This window comes from Hippopotamus amphibius, chromosome 4, assembly GCF_030028045.1.
Source record: "Hippopotamus amphibius kiboko isolate mHipAmp2 chromosome 4, mHipAmp2.hap2, whole genome shotgun sequence".
Lineage (NCBI taxonomy): Eukaryota > Metazoa > Chordata > Mammalia > Artiodactyla > Hippopotamidae > Hippopotamus > Hippopotamus amphibius.
This window is the reverse complement of record NC_080189.1, coordinates 160,631,183-160,650,823: the sequence shown is the minus strand read 5'-3', so window position 1 is coordinate 160,650,823 and position 19,641 is coordinate 160,631,183. Positions and strand designations below refer to the sequence as shown.

Genomic DNA, 19,641 nt, shown 5'->3' with positions numbered 1-19,641 from the left:
ATCTTTTGTATGTTGAACCCCTGACCTGGGTGCAGCTTTTCCTCCAAGAAGTTGTGGTTCCTTTTTGTGAGAAATGGTATTTTAGAGACTGTAAGTTGGGTGTCATTTTTAACAGTTTACTGTATTGTGCGGGCGATTTGTGGTTTGATCCCGCTCCTCAGCACAGTTTGCAACCTTTTTCATAGCCTCTGTCCACTTAGTTCTGCTTTCTCTTAAATTTTGACCACTCATGGCCCAGCTTCTGAAGTGCAAGTTTAGAGTGCAAGGATCTGATTGGTTCAGCTCCTTTTTATATCCCAGGCCACATTCTAGGTCTCCCAATAGCCTGTTGATTATCTTCTCTTTGGTCATATATGCAGCCCTGGTTTAAGCAGTCATGGTTGGAGTTGAGGTTTGGAGAGCTGGATACCTTTGTAGTGCAAAACTTGGCTAGCTGGGCTTGGCATTTAGTTATTGCTCTGATTGAGGGAGTCTCTCTTAGAAGGATCTTTGTGAATGTAGTGCCTTGATAGACCTGCCTTGTTCATCATCTTCCTGTCAAGGAGCACCTTAATGTCCAGTGAATAATACATCAGTGTTATCATGTATCATTCTGTGTTGTAGTTTTGTGTTTACCCATCTCCTCAGGTAGACTTTAAGCCCTTTGGGTAGAAACTGTGTCTCAATCATCATTGAAATGCCTGTGTCTAATACAGTGCCTGGTACGTAGTAGAACTTCAACCTAAGAAATGAATGAACAAATGAATTGGCACTGTCCTAGCCTCATCTCTGAACTTTACCTCTTCCTTCCTTTTCATGTCTCTCCTCCTACTCCTGACTGTAGCCCCTCTGAATACCTTGCAGATTTTTGAACACAGTGCTCTCTTAACCTGGACCAGCCTTTGCCTGTACACCCTTCCTGTATGCTTCTCTTACATCCTCTTTGGCATGGCTTACTTCATGAACTCCTTAATGTCTTATTCATCTTTGTGTCTGCAGTTTAATGTACTATGTTGGCATTGTTGTACAGCTGAGTTAAGTTATCTCAGTCTTATTGAGCCTGGATCTGGAGTCATTCAGATTTGAGTTCACATCCCATCAGCTCCACCATTTAAAGGGTGTATGGTCTTAGCGGAATTACTTAACCTTTCTCTTTGGGTCTCTTATATGTAAGATGGGGATGATAGACTTCATAGAATTGTTAGAAGGGCTAATGGAGATGGGTTGTTTTATTGCGCAGGGCTCATTGTGGTGGGCCATAGATGTTAGCACTCTTCTTTCCTCTCTAGTGAATGAAAATTGATTTGCTTATCTGACTCCCCCGTCCTTTGTCATTGCAGTGACCAGATAAAGAATATTTTAATGAGAGGAATTTGAGTTTTTGTGATTCTCCCATTCATTCAATAAATATTTATTTGATACTAAGTATATGCCAGACATAGCTAGGGTTATAAGAATGAGTAGCAGACAAGATCCTTGAGCTCTAGTGGAGAAAAAAGACAAAATACAAGTTAAAAAAAATACACACAGTGTCAGGTAGTGTAAGTACTATAATGACAAATCAAGCAGTAGTTGGTAAGGAGTGATTAATGCGGTCAAGAGTATTTGAGTGGCCAGCAAAGGCCTTGCTGAATGGAGAGAGAAATGGATTGAAATGATAGGTGGGACTCTGTTGCAAAGATTTCTCCTTCAAGCCCATATTGGGGTGTGTTTTGTGTTGAGACTTCCAGTTGAAGTTATTCTTCCCTACTTGTTTCATAAAATAAGGCTAAACCAGGCTAAATAGTTTCAGATTTGAAGAGTGCTGCACAGAATTGAAGTAGGAAGTACCAACTCATCATTCATAGTGAATGTAGAAGTTTCCTCATTACTTCAGGTCCATAATAAAAGCCTGTTGTAGGGACTCAGAATCTGTGAATTGAAAACCACATTTGCATAAAGACTAGATGATACCGTAATAATTTAATAGGATCCAGTACCATTTATTATTTAGAATGCTTGTTAATGGTGAAAACTAGAGGGTGAATTAATTTTAGGGGATGAGATGAGTTATTGCCTAAGGGTGACATACTTTGGAAATACATTACAGAAAGAGAGAAAGCAATTGTGAGGAGATGTCATAATCATCACTGGAAAGGAAAGAAAAGCCTACTGGTAATAATGTAAGCCTCATACATTTTTAGCTTCTTCTAAATAAACTAATTGGTTCAACTTTTTTTTTCATTGTCATTCTTCAAGAGTGCTGTTGCTATTAATAATTCATTTTGCTAAATGAGATTATCTTTTATTTGGATATTACACTCAGTTATGGTCTCAGTGTTTCCCAACTAGCTTACAGATGAGAAAGCCAAACAAGATCATTTATAGCGTTCAGCCTTGAGTCATCGGCCTGTCACAATTTAAGCCTAAAAATTATCAAGAAGCATCTAGGCAGTTGGGAAACCATTGGCTTATAACTTTTTTCCCCACTGAAAGCTGTATGAAAGAGGGGTGTGTGTGTGTGTGTGTGTGTGTGTGTGTGTATGCTGTAGCTTTAATTGATTTTATTTGGAACAGTTACACTTCAACTCATGTTTACTGTTGTCTGTACTGAGGGCTGATCTTTTTCTGTTAGGAAAAATATTTCTTTTTCAGATTTACATATGACGTGACTGTTGTCCAATGGGTTAGAAACAGGTCAATAAATAGAAGGTTTAGTACAGAAGGCTAATTGGTACATTAATTTTTTTAGTTGGCTGTGTTGGGTCTTCGTTGCTGTGCACAGGCTTTCTCTAGTTGCAGTGAGCAGGGGCTGCTCTTCATTGCAGTGCGAGAGCTTCTCATTGTGGTGGCATCTCTTATTGTGGAACATGGGCTCTGGGTGCTCAGGCTTCAGTAGTTGTGGCACGTGGGCTCAGTAGTTGTGGCTCGAGGGTTTTAGAGCGCAGGCTCAGTAGTTAATGGTGGATGGGTTTAGTTGCTCTGCGGCATGTGGGATCCTCCCAGGCCAGGGATCAAACCCGTGTCCCCTGCAATTGGCAGGCAGATTCTTAACCACTGGCATGTGCCACCGGTGAAGTCCCTACATTAAAATTTAGTAGTATTAAAATCTAGTTTATTTTTGTATTATATACAAATTTCTAGCTTTAAATTAAAACCTGTGTGCTTCCTTCTCCATAAAAGTTAAACAATATGTTACTTCATTTAAATCTCTCTTGTTCAACAGTTGTCTACAGCCTTCTCTCTTTTCAACTGGTCTAGAGAAGGGGGCTGCTTAGAATTTGAAATTGCTATGCCACGTCTTTATGATGACTTCTGAAGACTGAGTCTAGTTTCTAGGAAAGGGGAACAGATTTATAAAGATAATCTAGTGGGGTGCAGTGACTTCTGTGCTGTTTCTTGTGTGAATTGCTGACTGGTGGTTGATCCTGAGCCATGGCCCCCAAATGCATACGCAGCCTGGCAGCCTGGACAGTAAAGCCCTCTGTGAAATCAGCCAGCTGGCCACAGACCAGAATTTGGGCTCCCAAACAAGCCTCTGACTTGAGGGAGGTTGATGTCATCTGCTTTATCCTGTTCCCCCAACCTCATTGTTCAGCACAACGTGTGGGAAATCAAGGGACTAGTTGTTAAGAAAGAACAAGGCTTTGTTTGTGCCTGAAAGGGTCACGCTGGAGGTTTTTACGGTAAATAACTTTGGAACAGTGTGAAAAAAAACATTTGATCTGGCTTCACCCCCACAGGAGTATTGTTAGGGCAGCAACTGGTCTTTCCTTCTCATTCCCCTCCCTTCCTCCTTCTCTTTATCCAGCTTTCTCTCCCTCTCCCCACCCCCCCATTCCTACCCCCCCAGTCAAGTTATGACGCATTGCCTATGTTGAGTTAATGTAGTAAATGCTAATAGAAGCAGAAAGAGAGCATCTATCCATTATCATACCAGTGCCTGGAAATTTTCCATGTCTAGTTTTCAGTACTTCTGCAAGCCTCCTTAAACAGTACTTCTGTGCTATGCTATGCCATTGCTGAATTGTGTTGGCAATTTGAAAGAATTTAGTGTTGCTAAATGCTGCTTACGGCCTCTCTAAGTTTGACTTTGTTCTGGGTAAAATCTAGATGTGGTCCTTTGACTTCAGGGATGCCATTGGTAGACTTGATACTTGCTCTTGTTTGAAAGATCAGAGTAAATTTGTTTCATGCCCATGAAATACAGCAATCAGAGTCGTCCATGTTCTTTGTGTATAGAACTTGTGGTAGCCTCTAAAAAGTATTTCTGATACTGTTTTTCTAGTGTAAAACTACAGCATCTTCAATGATTTGGTGTTCTTTCTTAGTAGAGTAATAGACCCCACAGTTTGATTCATCGTGAACTCTTACCAAATGAATTGTATAGACCCGCAACACCTGATCATTATATATGCACCCCCAGTCCTCTCTTCTCCTCCCCCCACACTTAATGTTGTTAGGTCCTTCATGTAGTTTATTACTTATCAGGTAAAATATGCAGGAATTGCTGAAATCATCTGGTATTTCTTACTATCCCCTGTTAGCAGCTAAAACAATTCATTGAATACCCGCTTTGTTAGGCATTTTGTATCCCTTCAGTTTCTAAATCTTAGTGCTGCTTCCTTGAGGTTTACCTGTCTGTTTTAGCAACAACCATTTAGGCCCTAGGCATCCCTGGCTTTAGTCAATATAGACTACTTTATCTAGTTTGCTATCCATTAGCACTTTTAGATTGGAAGTATAGTTAGTGACCTAAATGTTTATGGAGTTCTGAGTTATCACTAACAAGCAGTTACCATAATAGCAATAATGCTAACAGTAACATTAACAATAATAGTAACACTTACTGAGTGCTTGCCAGCTGCCAGGCACTGTTCTAGGCACTTTACCTATATTAAATTTAATTCTCACAATAATCTCATAAAGTACATACTCTTGTCCGTATTTTACAAATGAGGCACAGAGAGGTTAAGGAACATACCCAAGGCTCTACAGCTCGTAAGTGGCACAACTGTGATTTTGAATACCAACCTGAGATCTGACTCTAGAACCTTCAGTCTAACTGCTATGCTGTATTGTCTCTCAAAGGGAGAAAAGTGTAGGTGTTTCTGTTTTGGTTCATTTTTGTTCAACGTATAGAGCTTCTCCAAGGGACTTGGCTGTTTCTGAGTTAGTCATTCAGGAGCTACAGGTTGATGGTTATCCTTAAAATAATATGTACACATTGTATGCTCAGTATTATACCACAGACTGATCATAAACCTGAGGAAGATAGAGTGCAGGTCGGAGCCTGTATGAAGAAAATTACGTCTTCGGAGTTTCACCAACTATACTAAAGCTGCAAGCTGATTGACCTCTGCTGCTATGGTAGCATGCCTGGAAAGACAGGGATTTGGCTTTTGGTTTTTAACATATTCTTTGCCTGATGGGATATGGAACTGATCCAGCAAATGAAAGCAATGTGTGACCTGTGCCTTTAGAAAGACACAGACTCGCCACCTCCCCCATGGATCATGTGTCATTTTACAAGAGTAGATATAGACTTGTCCAAATTAACTATTTGTATTTACAACATGAAAAGTATATGAAAATGTTTGTTTGGTTGCTTGGCTTTGATCATAAATTTCTTGAAAATCTGAAGGGGTGTGTGTGTGTGTGTGTGTGTGTGTGTGTGTGTGTGTGTGTGTGTGTGTGTGTGTGTGTGTATGTGTATATGTGTGTGTTTGACTTCATCCTTCTGAATAGTATGTTTTTTTTTTCTTTTTTTCTTTTTTCTTATTTGAATAGTATGTTTTTTAAATAAGCTTTTTACCTTAGAACAGTTTTAAATTTACAGAAAAACAGTGAAGATAATGCAGTTCCCATATACCCCACACCTAGTTTTCCCTGTTGTTAACATCTTACATTAGTATGGTACAATGGTCATAATGAATGGACAAGTATTTATACAATGTTATTAACTAAAGTCTATACTTTGTTCAGATTTCCTTAGTTTTTACCTAATGTGCTTTTTTCCTGTTCCAGGATCCCATCCTGGATAGATTACATTTAGTCATATTTCTTTGGGCTCCTCTAGAGTATGACCATTTCTCAGATTTTCCTTGTTTTTGACAGCCATTTGAGTTTTGAGGAGTACTGGTCAAGTATTTTGTAGGATACCCCTCTATTGGATTCGTCTGATGTTTTCCTCATGGTGAAACTAGGATTATGGGTTTTGGGGAGGAAGACCACAAAGGTAAAGTGTGATTTTTATCACATCAAGGGAGCATATTGTCAACATGAATTATCACTGTTATATTGACCTTGATCATCTGGCAGAGGTAGTGTTTGTCAGGTTTCTCCACTGCAGAGTTACTTTTTCCCCTGCTTTCTATGCTGTGCTCTTTGGAAGGAAGTCGCTATGTGCAGCCCACACTTGAGTGGGGAGTTATGCTTGACCTCCTTGAGGGTGCTGTTTCTACATAAATATTTGAGTGTTCTGCATGGGAGATTTTTCTCTTCTCCCCCAGTTGTTTGTTTGCTTGTTTAGTCATTTATATCAGTATGGATTCATGGGTGTTTGTTTTATATTTTGATTACAATCCAGTACTGCTTTATTTTTTTGCTAAAATTGTTTCAGCTTTGGCTGTAGGGAGCTCTTTCATTTGGCTCCTGTGTCCCTTTGACATACCCCTGTTGTTGTTTTTTGTCTTATTTTGTTTTTGAGCACTTGTTTACTTTCTGGCACTACAAGATGCTCCAGGCTCATCTTGTATATTTCTTGCCACAGTCCTGGGGTCAGTCATTTCTCCTAGGAGTGCTGGTTCCCTTTTATTGGAGAATGGTATTAGAAACCAAGATCTGGTTGGGCAGTATTATTGATTGATTGATTGATTGGCTGTATTGGGTCTTCATTGCTCCATGCGGGCTTTCCCTAGTGAGCAGGGGCTTCTCTTCATTGTGGTGCATGGGCTTCTCATTGCAGTGGTTTCTCTTGTTGCGTAGCACAGGCTCTGTGTGCGCACAGGCTTCAGTAGTTGTGGCATATGGGCTCAGTAGTTGTGGCTCACGGGCTTAGTTGCTCCACAGCATGTGGGATCTTCCCAGGCCAGGGATCGAATCCATGTCCCCTGCATTGGCAGGCAGATTCTTAACCACTGCGCCATCAGGGAAGTCTGGGTAGTATTATTTTTAAGATATCTTTTCCCGACACTTTTTTTTTTTTCAAACATATTTGTGGTAGTAGCAAGTGGCCAAAAGTAGTCCCAGCCTTCTTGCAACTTTACAGCCTACAGTAAGGCTGAGAATTCCCTGAGCAGCAAGAGAAGCTAGGATAGAGAGAGAAGTGGTGCTGCTATAGCAGAGGCCCAGGGCAAGGGAGCTTTCATCCAGTTCCTTCAGGTCCCACCTCTGCATTATTAGGTCAGGCAGATCGTTATGGAGAGTCACTAAAAGTATTCATCTGAATTGTATTTGTATCTTTAGCAAGGCCATAGTTGAAAGTGGAGAGTGGTCACAGTCCTTTCACAAGGACCTTCCTGATAAATTGTTCTTCGTAGTTCCAGGGAAATTATCTCTGAAGATAAATTTGTGAGCTTTCATCAGAAAACATGATGTGTAACCCAGCTTGTTCCTCTCTTAATCTTGGCTTTCAGAAAACTGAGAGCCAAGTTTATTGTGCAGATACCATTTGACTTAGTTCAGGTTCTTGATAGTGCCTATTTGTTTCTTCCTCCAGGTGAACTCTATTCCTTAATTCCAAATTGCTTTATTTGCCTAGTGTTTGGGCCTAAGCTACTTAAAGTTCCTTTTGAAGTAGGCAAGGTATTATCTTGAATGTATGGTAAAGGAAGGGAGGCAGGCTTCAGGAGCAGGACCTGCTCACAAACCTGTTTTCTCTGGCACTGCCTAGAATCGTCCAAGAAAATCCAATTCTGAATGAGTCTGTTTTTCCCAGTGGACCTGTGTTCTCACTTATTTGATAGTTTTGGTGTGAGTATTCGCATATTCTTGACATCAGCTACTGTGTATCTACAATTAACAGTTTCTTCCCTACTTTATAAGTTGTGAACTTTGGTTTGCTTTTCTTCAGAAGAGTTATCTAGAAACAAATCTTTATTACTTCCCATTCCTTGATGTCATATGGGCAAATTTTATGGCTTGATGTTACCTTTGCTTAATTAAGAACTTTACAGTAAATTTTATGTGTTTTTTATTGTTAAGAGGGAATCCTTTAAGGGTTTGCTGTTACAGTAGGTGAAAGTGGTAGTTATTTATTAGATTACCAAGGTGGTTCTCTAGAATTTAAGAAGAAAAACTAAAATCTCTCAATTTTTGGGAAACCAGATGTTTTTTTAAAATGATCTGTAATCAGAGTATTTTAATTAAAGAAATTTAAAACAATCGTTTCGGCCCATTAGACTTTGCCAGCTTTGGCTAATCACTGAGATTGGCCCAGTTTTCTATTCCCTGATTTTAGCTAGCTGCTGATTTATGTAATTTTGCTAGGGTTAGGGCATGTGATTTTTTTTTTTTTCTTAAGCTCAATGGCTTGGCTCCTAAATAGCTGCAAAGTTATGAACTACATGGGAAACCTACTGATTTTCAGAAAAATTCTGGGATCTGTTAGAATCCCCAACAGTCTATAGGAGCCTATAATGAAGATTAAATTGTCAAGTTGCCTGTCTGGATTCCCAAATATCTGGATAGATACCCTTATATAGCTGTGTCAACTGACGGTCATAGGGAGTATAGAAATGTGGAGACTGATGGAATTGTGATCACTGTCACCCACTATTCCTAGGAGGTAAATTTCATGTTAATAAATGGTACAGGCAGTGATGGGTGCTTTGCCTTCAGCCTCTTGTAAAATATCTGAGTCTTTAATACATTTTAAGATGTCATATAAAGAACCAACAATGCCAGTGTTCTACCATGATTGTAGTTCCTCAGTGCAATGTAGAAGAAGACAATCTAAATAATTTTTACCTCTTCTCAGTACCAGTTGTAAGTGTGGATTGTATTCGAGTCTTTCAGAAGAACATGGCAGACTTCTTAATTCATTTTGCAAAGTACTCGATGAAGGATTTTTGCCAGTGCCTTAATAAGAGTTTTCTGACCTGTGTCTAGGCTCCTTTGTCATCTAAAGAGGCTCCTGTCCTTAAATATTATTTTTTGAAAAACCCTTTTAATATCTTAGGAGAATACAGAGATCATAAGCTACTCTCTAGAGCAATAACCTGGTTCTACAAATTTATGCCAAGTCTTGCTTTGTTTTTTTTGTTTTTGTTTTGTTTTGTTTATTTATTTATTTGGCTGTTAGGTCTTTGTTGCTGCACGCAGGCTTTCTCTAGTTGCGGTGAGCAGGGACTACTCTTTGTTGCAGTGCGCAGGCTTCTCATTGCGATGGCTTCTCTTGTTGCAGAGCATGGGCTCTAGGCTCGCAGGCTTCAGTAGTTGCAGTGTGCAGCTTCTAGAGCCCAGGCTTAGTAGCTGTGGTGAACAGGCTTAGTTGCTCCCTGGCACGTGGGATCTTCCTGGACCAGGGATCGAACCTGTGTCCCCTGCATTGGCAGGCAGGTTCTTAAACACTGCGCCACGAGGGAAGTCCCATATGCCTTTGTTTGGCTTTTTCTTTTTAGTTGATAATTCAGGAAAAGTATCACATGAACAAGAGGCCTTTGGGAATTTTCAGGGCTAAATATTGCCATGCAGATTGTTTATTTATTGCTAACTTCAAGGCTTCTACCTTGTGGCCACCTGCTAATCCCTCTAAGGTGGAGAATGCAGACTGAACAATGCCATGTCCCACTCAAGAGGACTCTCAAACTCTGACCTGCACCAACCCAAAGAATCCAACAGATTCTGTTAGTCTTTGCTGGGGATAATAAGACTGACCTCTCTGGGATTGTTGTGAGGATTAAAGACTATGTAGGTAAAGTTTCTGACGTAATTCCTTAATCCCCTTTCCCTTCCAAACCACTCAGTTGCAGAACCCCAGACCTAAATCACAATAATACTTTTCTTTGCTCCTGCATCCTGGCTGCTAGGTGTGGCCACTAGAAATCCACGGTCCCTCATCTCAACTCTGACCTCAGTGCTACCCAGCAGTTCTTTTGTGTGATTTTAGTCAGTTTTCTTCCTGTCCTATGCAGAGGTCAGATACTGGTGGCCCAGAAGTTGGTTCTGTAGACTTTTTTGTTTGGCCTTGAGATAGTTTTTCAAATGTTGGGATTGGTTGCAAGGATTTTAAAACTAGGAGATTCCAAATGAAAGTTAAAATGTTTAGGTTCTTTTGGAAAATTAGATCATCTGAAAAGCTGGTATGCTGTGGTAGTAATTGGTTCTCCCTTAAGACAGGCCTATCTTCTCCTATTTGCCACATTGTTCACCATACCCTGTGGACTTGTACTGGCCCGTTCAAGTCAGTTTATGTTGCCTGCTTGATCCTTGTGGGCCTTCACTTTCTGGTCTTGCCCTGTGGGCTCTCCAGTTTTTTTTGTTTGGTTGGTTGGTTTTTGTTTTTTTAAATATTTATTTATTTAGCTTGTGGTGGGTCTTAGTTGTGGCACGTGGGATCTTTGTTGCAGCATGCAGACTTCTTAGTTGTGGCATACAGACTTCTTAGTTGCAGCATGTTGACTCTTAGTTGTGGCATGCATGCAGTATCTAGTTCCCCGACCAGGGATCGAATCCGGACCCCCTGCCTTGGGAGTGCAGAGTCTTACCCACTGGTCCACCAGGGAAGTCACCGAGCTCTCCATTTTTAAAATTCCTCAAATCTGGCCTCTTCTCTCCTTACACAAAGCCTTCATCATTTCTAACCTGGAGTGCTAGGTTTGTGTTCTAACCCATCTTATTTCTAGTGTTGTTCCTCTTGAGTCTGTCTTCACAGTGTTATCAGATTTATCTTTCTAAATTGCATGTTGAATCACATCACTCGTTTCAAATTCTTCATTGCCTTTCCACATTGTGTGAAGTGAACTCCTTAGCATGATGTTGTGTGTAGTTCTACATGATCTGGCTAGTATCTCTCCAGCCACTTAACCTCACTGTGCCCCTCAGTTTCCTCCTGTGGGACATGGGTGAAATAATATTTCTTACCTATAGGGTTATAGTGAAGATTAAATTAAAAATACATATAAAGCACTTGGCCCAGTACTCAACATTTAGTAAATGCTTAATAAATATTAGCTATTAGTATTATGATGATACCATGTTTTTGTTCTGTTTTGTTTTTCTGGACCTGGGCCTTCGTATTTGCTGTCTCTTCCACCTTGAATGTCTTTACCCCTATTCTTCCCTTGATTGCAGCTCATCCTTCATAACTCAGCTCCTGTGTCACCTCCTCCACTATACACTCTGTGACCCTCCTTAATCCCATGGCATGCATACACCCTCCATGCTGCAGCGAAGTTGTCTCATTTCTTTTTTTTTTTCTTTTTTTTCCCCCTTTTCCTTTATCAAGGTTTTATTACCTGTTAACATACCTATAATGACTTTGTAAAACAAATTTTGGTGAACTGAGCATTAAAAAGCTTCAACTGCATAAATATCAGTTCGAAGTTGTCTCATTTCTTATTCCTTTCCTTATTTATACTCTTAAGCCCTTTGAAGATGGGAACCACCTTACACATCCTGTTTCTCCAGTGACCAGTGCTGATCCAGGTACCTTAAAATGCTTGATAAATTCATGAATGATCAGCATCATTCATGGCAGAAGATACTTGGTTAATATTACTGCTGTTACTCTTAGGGAATTTAGAAGATATGCCATAAACTTTTTTTATTAACCCTTTGTTTCAGAATTGTCTAGCAGTGATAACTATTCTTTCGTTATGTTTTTCTTCCCAAAACTGAAATAACTTTATTTCTGACCGTAAGTGATAACATGCCTTTATAGGAAAAAAAATTAATAAAGAAATCTCACTACTCAGAAATAGCCAGTGTTATTTTTTTAACTAATGTTCCAGTTTATTTTATTTTATTTTATTTATTTTATTTTTTTGGCTGGGTTGGGTCTTTGTTCCTATGTGCAGGCTTTTGTCTAGTTGCGGCAAGCGGGGGCTACTCTTCGTTCTGGTGCTCGGGTTTCTCATTACAGTGGCTTCTCTTGTTGCGGAGCACAGGCCCCAGGCGTGAGGGCTTAGTTGCTCTGTGGCATGTGGAATCCTCCCAGACCAGGGGTTGAATCCGTGTCCCCTGCATTGGCAGGTGGATTCTTAACCACTGTGCCACCAGCTAAGTCCCCACTAGTGTTATTGAAGTGCTTTAAATATATAGGTATGCTACTGGTTTTTCATATTTAAAATCTCACCTATAATTGAATCTTGTTTTACAAACAGCATTAGAACATCCAGTTTAATTTAATGAATCCACTGCTTTTGTGGCCCACATTGCAAGTAGCTTCCTGTCTTAGGTCATGAAATATGCCTTCTGCCAAGACAGCCATGTGCTCTAGAAAAGAAGCCTGAGACACAGTCTGTCATATTACTATTAGGCCCTTGCTTTATATGTGACCATTCACTTACCAATATATGCCGCTTCAACTGTGCTTACAGGCCATTCTGTAGGAATGGAGCAGTTTAAGTTTAGAAAACTAGAGCCAACAACCTAGAAGATAGGAATTATCATTTGTGGAAGCCAAAGATGTCTTTTTTTAGGAGTAACTTCTTGTTTATCCCCCTGCCTCCCCCCACCCCTTGTAGCCATTGACATAATTAACATGAAATTTTCAGGAATAGATCTCCCAGATTTTTCCTTTAGGCATGCCTTCTTTTCCTTCTCTCCTTGTATCAGGTGCCCCGTTTCCTCTGTCCACCCCCACCACGTCAAGATTTGTTTATTTTATACAAGAAATGTGTTCTTATATATCTTTCTTCTTTTTGTAGTATATTCTTTTAGTAATTGTCCGCTTCCGTTTTTCCTTTCTAGGAAATGATACTGGTCTACATTCTATACAGTGAACTTTGCTAATAAACTCACTTTATATCAACTGTTTGTGTGAAATTTGCTATATTTGGGTTTCACCTTCTAAACCAATTCCTGTCTTTGGGGATGGCTGGACCATAGTCATCATAATAGACTGTCTTTTTCTATTTATGTATGTATGGTTGCGCCGGGTCTTCGTTGTGGCACACAGTTATCTTCATTGTGGCATGCAGAATCTTTAGTTGTGGTATGTGAACTCTTAGTTATGGCATGCATGCGGGATCTAGTTCCCTGACCAAGGATCAAACCTTGGGCCCCCTGCATTGGGAGCATGGAGTCTTATGCACTTGACCACCAGGGAAGTCCCAATAGACTGTCTTTCATAGACAGTATTTCTTTCCATTTCTCTAGTTTCTATAAGTTCTGTTCCCGAGTATTATTTGCTGCCTGTTCTTACCTACTTTTTACTTTTAGATTACAGATTCTGCTGGCCATATTCTGTACTCCAAGGAGGATGCAACCAAGGGGAAATTTGCCTTTACCACTGAAGATTATGACATGTTCGAAGTGTGTTTTGAGAGCAAGGGTAAGTAAATCAGAGTGTTTTCCCTGAATGAAGCATCATCTTCTAAGCAAGTTAGAACATGAACTTTCCGTCTTGGTCTGGGCAGGAAGAGGAAGGGAAAACTACATTTGCTGGGGTGCACACATAAGTGAAAGTTGGCAAATCAGTAGAGTTCTTCATGTGCAGGAGTAGGCATTTCTTGAAAGCTGTGATATACTTGGCTTGAATGATAGAGTTGAATTTGGTATAGAGGCTAGAAAATAGTGCATTTATATGCTAGCTTCATGTTTTCTTTGGGATTAGAAGTAAGGCTTGTCTGACAAATAATGTATCGTCAGAAGCAATTTTGATCTCCAGGGCATTTGCTATTTCTTAGTCCTGATATCTTGCTGTGACTTCTGTGCATCTCAAGGCCAAGAGTCCTTAGTAACTTTTAGGCTGATTGATTACCTGATGGCTTCTGTGCTCAGTGGTTGGTGAAAAAGCAGATGCATTTTCACTTTCTAATCTTCAGCTTCAAGGACACCAGGCTTTAAAAGCTGTATGCATTTATACCTGTGATATTACTTGGGACCCTTTGGGACTGCAGGACACAAAAACATAACTCAAAACTGGCTTAAAGGGACTTCCCTGGTGGCACAGTGGTTAAGAATCCGCCTGTCAATGCAGGGCACATGGGTTCGAGCGCTGGTCCAGGAAGATTCCACATGCCGAGGAGCAGCTAAGCCCGTGTGCCGCAACTGCTGAAGCCCAAGCACCTAAAGCTTGTGCTCCACAACAAGAGAATCCACTGCAATGAGAAGCCCGCACACCACAACTAAGAGTGGCCCCCACTTGCCGCAAATAGAGAAAGCTTGTGCGCAGCAACGAAGACCCAATACAGCCAAAAATAAATAAATAAAATTATTTAAAAAAAACAACAAAAAAAACTGGCTTAAAGAGGAATAAGAGAAAGACCATGTAATTCTCTCAACTAGGAAGACTACAGTGTGGTTCTGACTTCAGGCACGGGGTTTTAACGGTATCATTGGAACCTTACCTCTTTTTTAGTGTTTCCTCTTTTTGCCTTCATCTGATTTTATTCTCAGGCTTTCTCTGTATGGTCGCAAAAGGACTCCTGGCAATTTTACATTTATAGAATGTTCAGAACATATGATCCTAGAAGAGGAGCAAGCACCTTTGCCAGCAACACCAGTAGATTCCCAGGAATAGCAAAAGAACTAGCTGCATTTAATAGTTAACCAAAAATTGACCCCTTGATCTAAGGTGGGTCAATTTAGCCTAAAAGCTAAGGGAGTTTGCCCGAAGTAAATGGAACAATAGATTAAGAATAGAAAATTAAAAGACTCTAATAGTGATTTCATGACTAATACCCTTCTCCCTTCCCCCACCCCTGCCAGCTCCAGGATGTCTCAACAGTATTCTAGACATTCACACATGGTTGTGCTATTCTTACCTCAAAACTCAGGCATCTAAGACTGTATTCATGACCTTCTCTTTTAAACTAGTTCCCTTCACTCATCAGTATTACCACCATCCTTTGTTACTTGGGCTCATATTTTTGAAGTTACATACTTTGGTCTTTTCCAGTCTGTGATCAAGTTATACTTCTTTCAAGATGTCTCCTATATCTGCCACCACACAAATCTGAACTCTAATCTTTCAAATCATGGATTATGTCATTAGCCTTCTAATTGATATCCCTGCTTTTAATATAGCCAAATACTGCCGCCAGATTTATCTCGTAAAACACATCTTTCATTATGTCAGTCCTTTTTCAAAAGCTTTCCCTTCTTTATAGTGGCAGTAATGTTCCTATTCCATTGAATGAAACCCAGAATTATGAAATTTTCAAGCTGGAAGAGATTGTAGGCATTGTGGCTTTCAATAGTCTTTATACTCTTGCTCCATCCAACCTTATCTTCCTCTGCCCATCAGGTCCCAGTCATTTTGGTTTGCTCTGCCCTCTAAACATGTCACATTTATTCATTTGCTGGAATGTTCTCTTCCCATATGAACATAAGTTTACCTTTAGTTCTTTTTTTTTTTTTTCTTAATATTTATTTCGGCTGCACCGGATCTTAGTTGCCCCACATGGGATCTTCGTTGCAGCATGTTTAGTTGCGACTTGCAGGAATCTTAGTTGCAGCATGCAGACTCTTAGCTGTGGCATGCGTGTGGAATCTAGTTTCCCAACCAGGGATCAAACCTGGGCCCCTTGCATTGGGAGCGTGGAGTCTTACCCACTGGACCACCAGAGAAGTCCCTACCTTTAGTTCTTTTAGAATACATGCCTCAGCCATTCTAGTCTCTTAATATCTCAGTCAGTTGATTCATCCATCACTGTTCTAGGTGTTGGGGATATAGCAGTGAATAAAACAGAGGTCTCTGCTCTCAATGGAGCTTACGTTTTCATTGGAGCAAAAAGATAATAGACCAATGTAAGTCAGATGGTAATGAGGGCTTTGGAGAAAAAGGAAACACCTCAAGATGCTGAATATGTCTCAGAAACAGCAAGGAGGTCAGTGTGACTTCCTCTGAATAGTGTATCACTGACTGATTGGATTGTTTATTTAGGTATTTGAATATATATCTCTCTCACTCACATAGCCTTGTGTTGTTTAAATGTCTTGTGTATATCTTACGTTCCCAATTTTGAACTCTTTGAAAGCAGAGATTATCTTTTGTTCTGAATTTCTTATATGCTGATGCTGTGCATGTAAATGCCTAGGAACTAGTTTAAAAATGCATGTGTGTATATATATGTATAAATGTATGATACACACACACGTTATAGCCAGCACTCAATTTCTAGTTTCACTTGTGTTTATTCATCAGTTTTTTCTGATGTGAAGAGCTAATACCTTGTAGTCTTTGGAGCACTTTTTTTTTTTAATTAATCAATGTATTTATTGGCTGTATTGGGTCTTCGTTGCTGCGCATGGGCTTTCTCTAGTTGCGGTGAGTGGGGGCTACTCTTCGTTGCGATGCTCAGGCTTTTCACTGCGGTGGCTTCTCTTGTTGTAGAGCACGGGCTCTAGGTGCATGGGCTTCAGTAGTTGTGGCACACAGGCTCAGCAGTTGTGGCTCACAGGCTCTAGAACGCAGGCTCAGTAGTTGTGGCACATGGGCTTAGCTGCTCCACGTCATGTGGGATCTTCCCAGACCAGGGATCGAACCTGTGTCCCCTGCATTGGCAGGCGGATTCTTAACCACTGTGCCACCAGGGAAGTCCCTGGAACAGCTTTAAAAGATTGTCTATTTGCCAGGCAAATGCAGAGAGAAATTACTAAAGGGTCTTTTTACAAAGGAGACCCTTTATGGCCATGGTGTCAGCTAAGGGGATAGGCTGGCTGTTCTATGCAAGAAACTGTATGATCTGGACTTGGTCTGTGGTTTTGTGGTTTCATCTGTGTTTGAATAATGCTAAAGCTGTGCTGGGGCAAACAGAGAGGTAGTGGGAAGAGTATGTTAGGAAGAGAATATCTTGATCATTCAGACCAGGTGGAGGTGTGAGCTGCTTGGAGTTCATAACTTTTTAAATGAGGGAGGAGAAGCAAAAATTTGCATTAAATCTCTTATGGGCAGTGCTGTGATCAGGATTGCACGTTGGATTTGGGAGAAGAGACCTCTCTGGGTGTCACTTTTTGTTTTGCTTTCTTTTGTTTTGGAAACCTAATTGGTTTAATGCTCAGAAGGTATCTGTGATTTGGCTTAGTTTATTGATCCTAGCTATTCAGTCTTATTTTATTGCTTTCAAGTTGACTTTTCTAGTCTATCCAAAAGAGCTTCTTTACTGTGTTTTAAACATGCCACAATCTTTTCAATGGCTGAGTCTTTGCACAGGTGTTCCCTTCTGCCTAGGTACTTTGTCTGCCATCAGGTGCTACCTCTCAAATGAAGTCTGTCCACAACTAATTTCTTCCTTCTTCTAACCTTTGCTCTGTATCTGAGATTATCTGAACCGTTTTTGTTTTTTCCTTAAAGTTTTATATTGCTTTGCATTTTCACTGTAGCTGTTATGCATATTTATGTCTTAGAATGCTCATTGAATTATTTGAAGGCAGAGATTGCAATCTCCAGCATGGTTCTAGCACCTTGTGAGTTCTCAATGAGTAGTTTTTGAATTGACATTTTAGAAGTCTCCAGTGTTTCTCAGGGTACAGTACCATTCTCTATGGCTTATGGTCTTAGGAACCACAATGCTTATTTTGCACTGTTTCCCAAAACTCCTAATTTCAGGCAGGCAGGTTTGTTTTTGTTTTTGTTTTCTTTAAGAACTTTTATTGAGATACAGTTGGCATACAATAAACTGCATATATTTAAAGTGTACAATTTGATTTTTTTTCTTATTAGTAATGTATATATGGCAATCCCAGTCTCCCAGTTCATCCCACCCAACCCTCCCCACATTCCCCACTTGGTGTTCATATGTTTGTTCTCTCCATCTGTCTCTATTCCCACCTTGGAAACCAGTTGATTTGTACCATTTTTCTATATTCCGCATGTATGTGTTAATATATGATAATTGTTTTTCTCTTTCTGAGTCACTTCACTCTGTATGACAGTCTCTGGGTCCATCCATGTCTCTACAAATGTCGCAATTTCGTTCCTTTTTACAGCTGAGTGATATTCCATTGTATATATGTACCACATCTTCTCTATCCATTCATCTGTTGATGGGCATTTAGGTTGCTTCCATGACCTGGCTATTGTAAATAGTGCTGCAGTGAACATTGGAGTGCATGTGTCTTTTTGCATTATGGTTTTCTCTGGGTATATGCCCAGCAGTGGGATTGCTGGGTCATGTGATAACTCTATTTTTAGTTTTTCAAGGAACCTCCATACTGTTCTCCATAGTGGCTGTATCAGTTTACATTCCCACCAGCAGTGCAAGAGCGTTCCCTTTTCTCCACACCGTCTCCAGCATTTACTGTTTGTAGATTTTCTGAAGATGCCCAGTCTTACCGGTGTGGGGTGATACCTCATTGTAGTTTTGATTTGCATTTCTCTAATAATTAGTGATGTTGAGCAGCTTCTCGTGTGTCTCTTGGCCATCCGTATGTCTTCTTTGGAGAAATGCCTGCTCAGGTCTTCTGCCCATTTTTTGATTGGGTTATTTTGATATTGAGCCATGCAGGCAGTTTCTAATTATAGAAGTAATTGGGTGAATTCCAGGGGATTGGGACTGAGCAATTTTCTGGGGCTTTGTAGAATCTACCCCTTTCTCCTACTTGATGATTTAAGATTAGACTTCTTTTTGATCAAGCTGAATCAGATTACCTTTTCTAATATGGACTTTGGTCTGTTAGTCCTACTATCCCAAATAGACTTTTTTGTTTGTGAGAAGTATCCCTGAGAATTGTACTCTTACTGTTAAGTTTCTTCTTGGGCTTTTCTAAGGGCTTTGTGGGAATAGTCCTATAACATTTTTTTTAACCTATTGAAACATTTTTTATTACCTTACATTGACCAAAATGTTTGAAATAAGTGGAATAGTAGACAAATGCTGTGTACTTTTCAGTACTCATATTTGTAAGAAGTAAATTCAAGCTTAGCATATACCCAGTAATCCTCTCAAAATTTCATAGGGCAACCTTTTCAGATGTGGAAATGTGCCTTTTCAGCCCGAGTTGGTGCCCATTACCTATTGGTCTGTAAGCCACTCAGCTGTGTACTGTTTTGACTTTTATTTCCTCACCCAGTGAGCCTGTGTGTTTTCTCTTCTCCTGTTCTGTTCCTCTGTAGTCCCAGCTGCAGTATCTTGTGTCCTGCTCCCTCAGAGATGTTTGCCAGCAGCATGTTCTTGTCACTTTCCGGCGCCCCACACAGATAGAGGCTTTGTCTGGAATGCTTGTGATTTTTAGCCAGAGCCAGGAATTTTCTGCAGCTGAGTTAGGGGGAGGAGTTGTGGCTATTTCCCTCTATTGAGAGGGTAGGGGTTAGGGAGAGGGAGGGTGGGTGGGTGATTTCCCGGAATTTTAAATATTCCGCACAATGAATCCTTTGATTTCTTTCTCAGGAACAGGGCGGGTACCTGACCAACTCGTGATCCTAGACATGAAGCATGGAGTGGAGGCGAAAAATTACGAAGAGGTATGTCCTGCTGCAACAGCCAGTGGAGGCAGTAGCTTGCTGTTCTGTGAGGTTTCTGTGACCTAGTCAGGCCAACAGGCTGTGCTTTGCCCAGAAGGCTGTGGTTTTCT

General features: G+C 40.4%; 1 protein-coding gene across 1 annotated transcript in view; it reads left to right on the top strand.

Moving 5' to 3' along the window:
• Positions 1 to 19,641, top strand: part of TMED10 (transmembrane p24 trafficking protein 10) — a 38,787-nt gene that overhangs the window by 5,659 nt on the left and 13,487 nt on the right. Inside the window, exons 2-3 of the mRNA XM_057732065.1 lie at positions 13,345 to 13,456; positions 19,458 to 19,531. Of these exons, the coding sequence (XP_057588048.1) occupies positions 13,345 to 13,456; positions 19,458 to 19,531 (186 nt within the window). The remainder of the gene's footprint in view (positions 1 to 13,344; positions 13,457 to 19,457; positions 19,532 to 19,641) is intronic.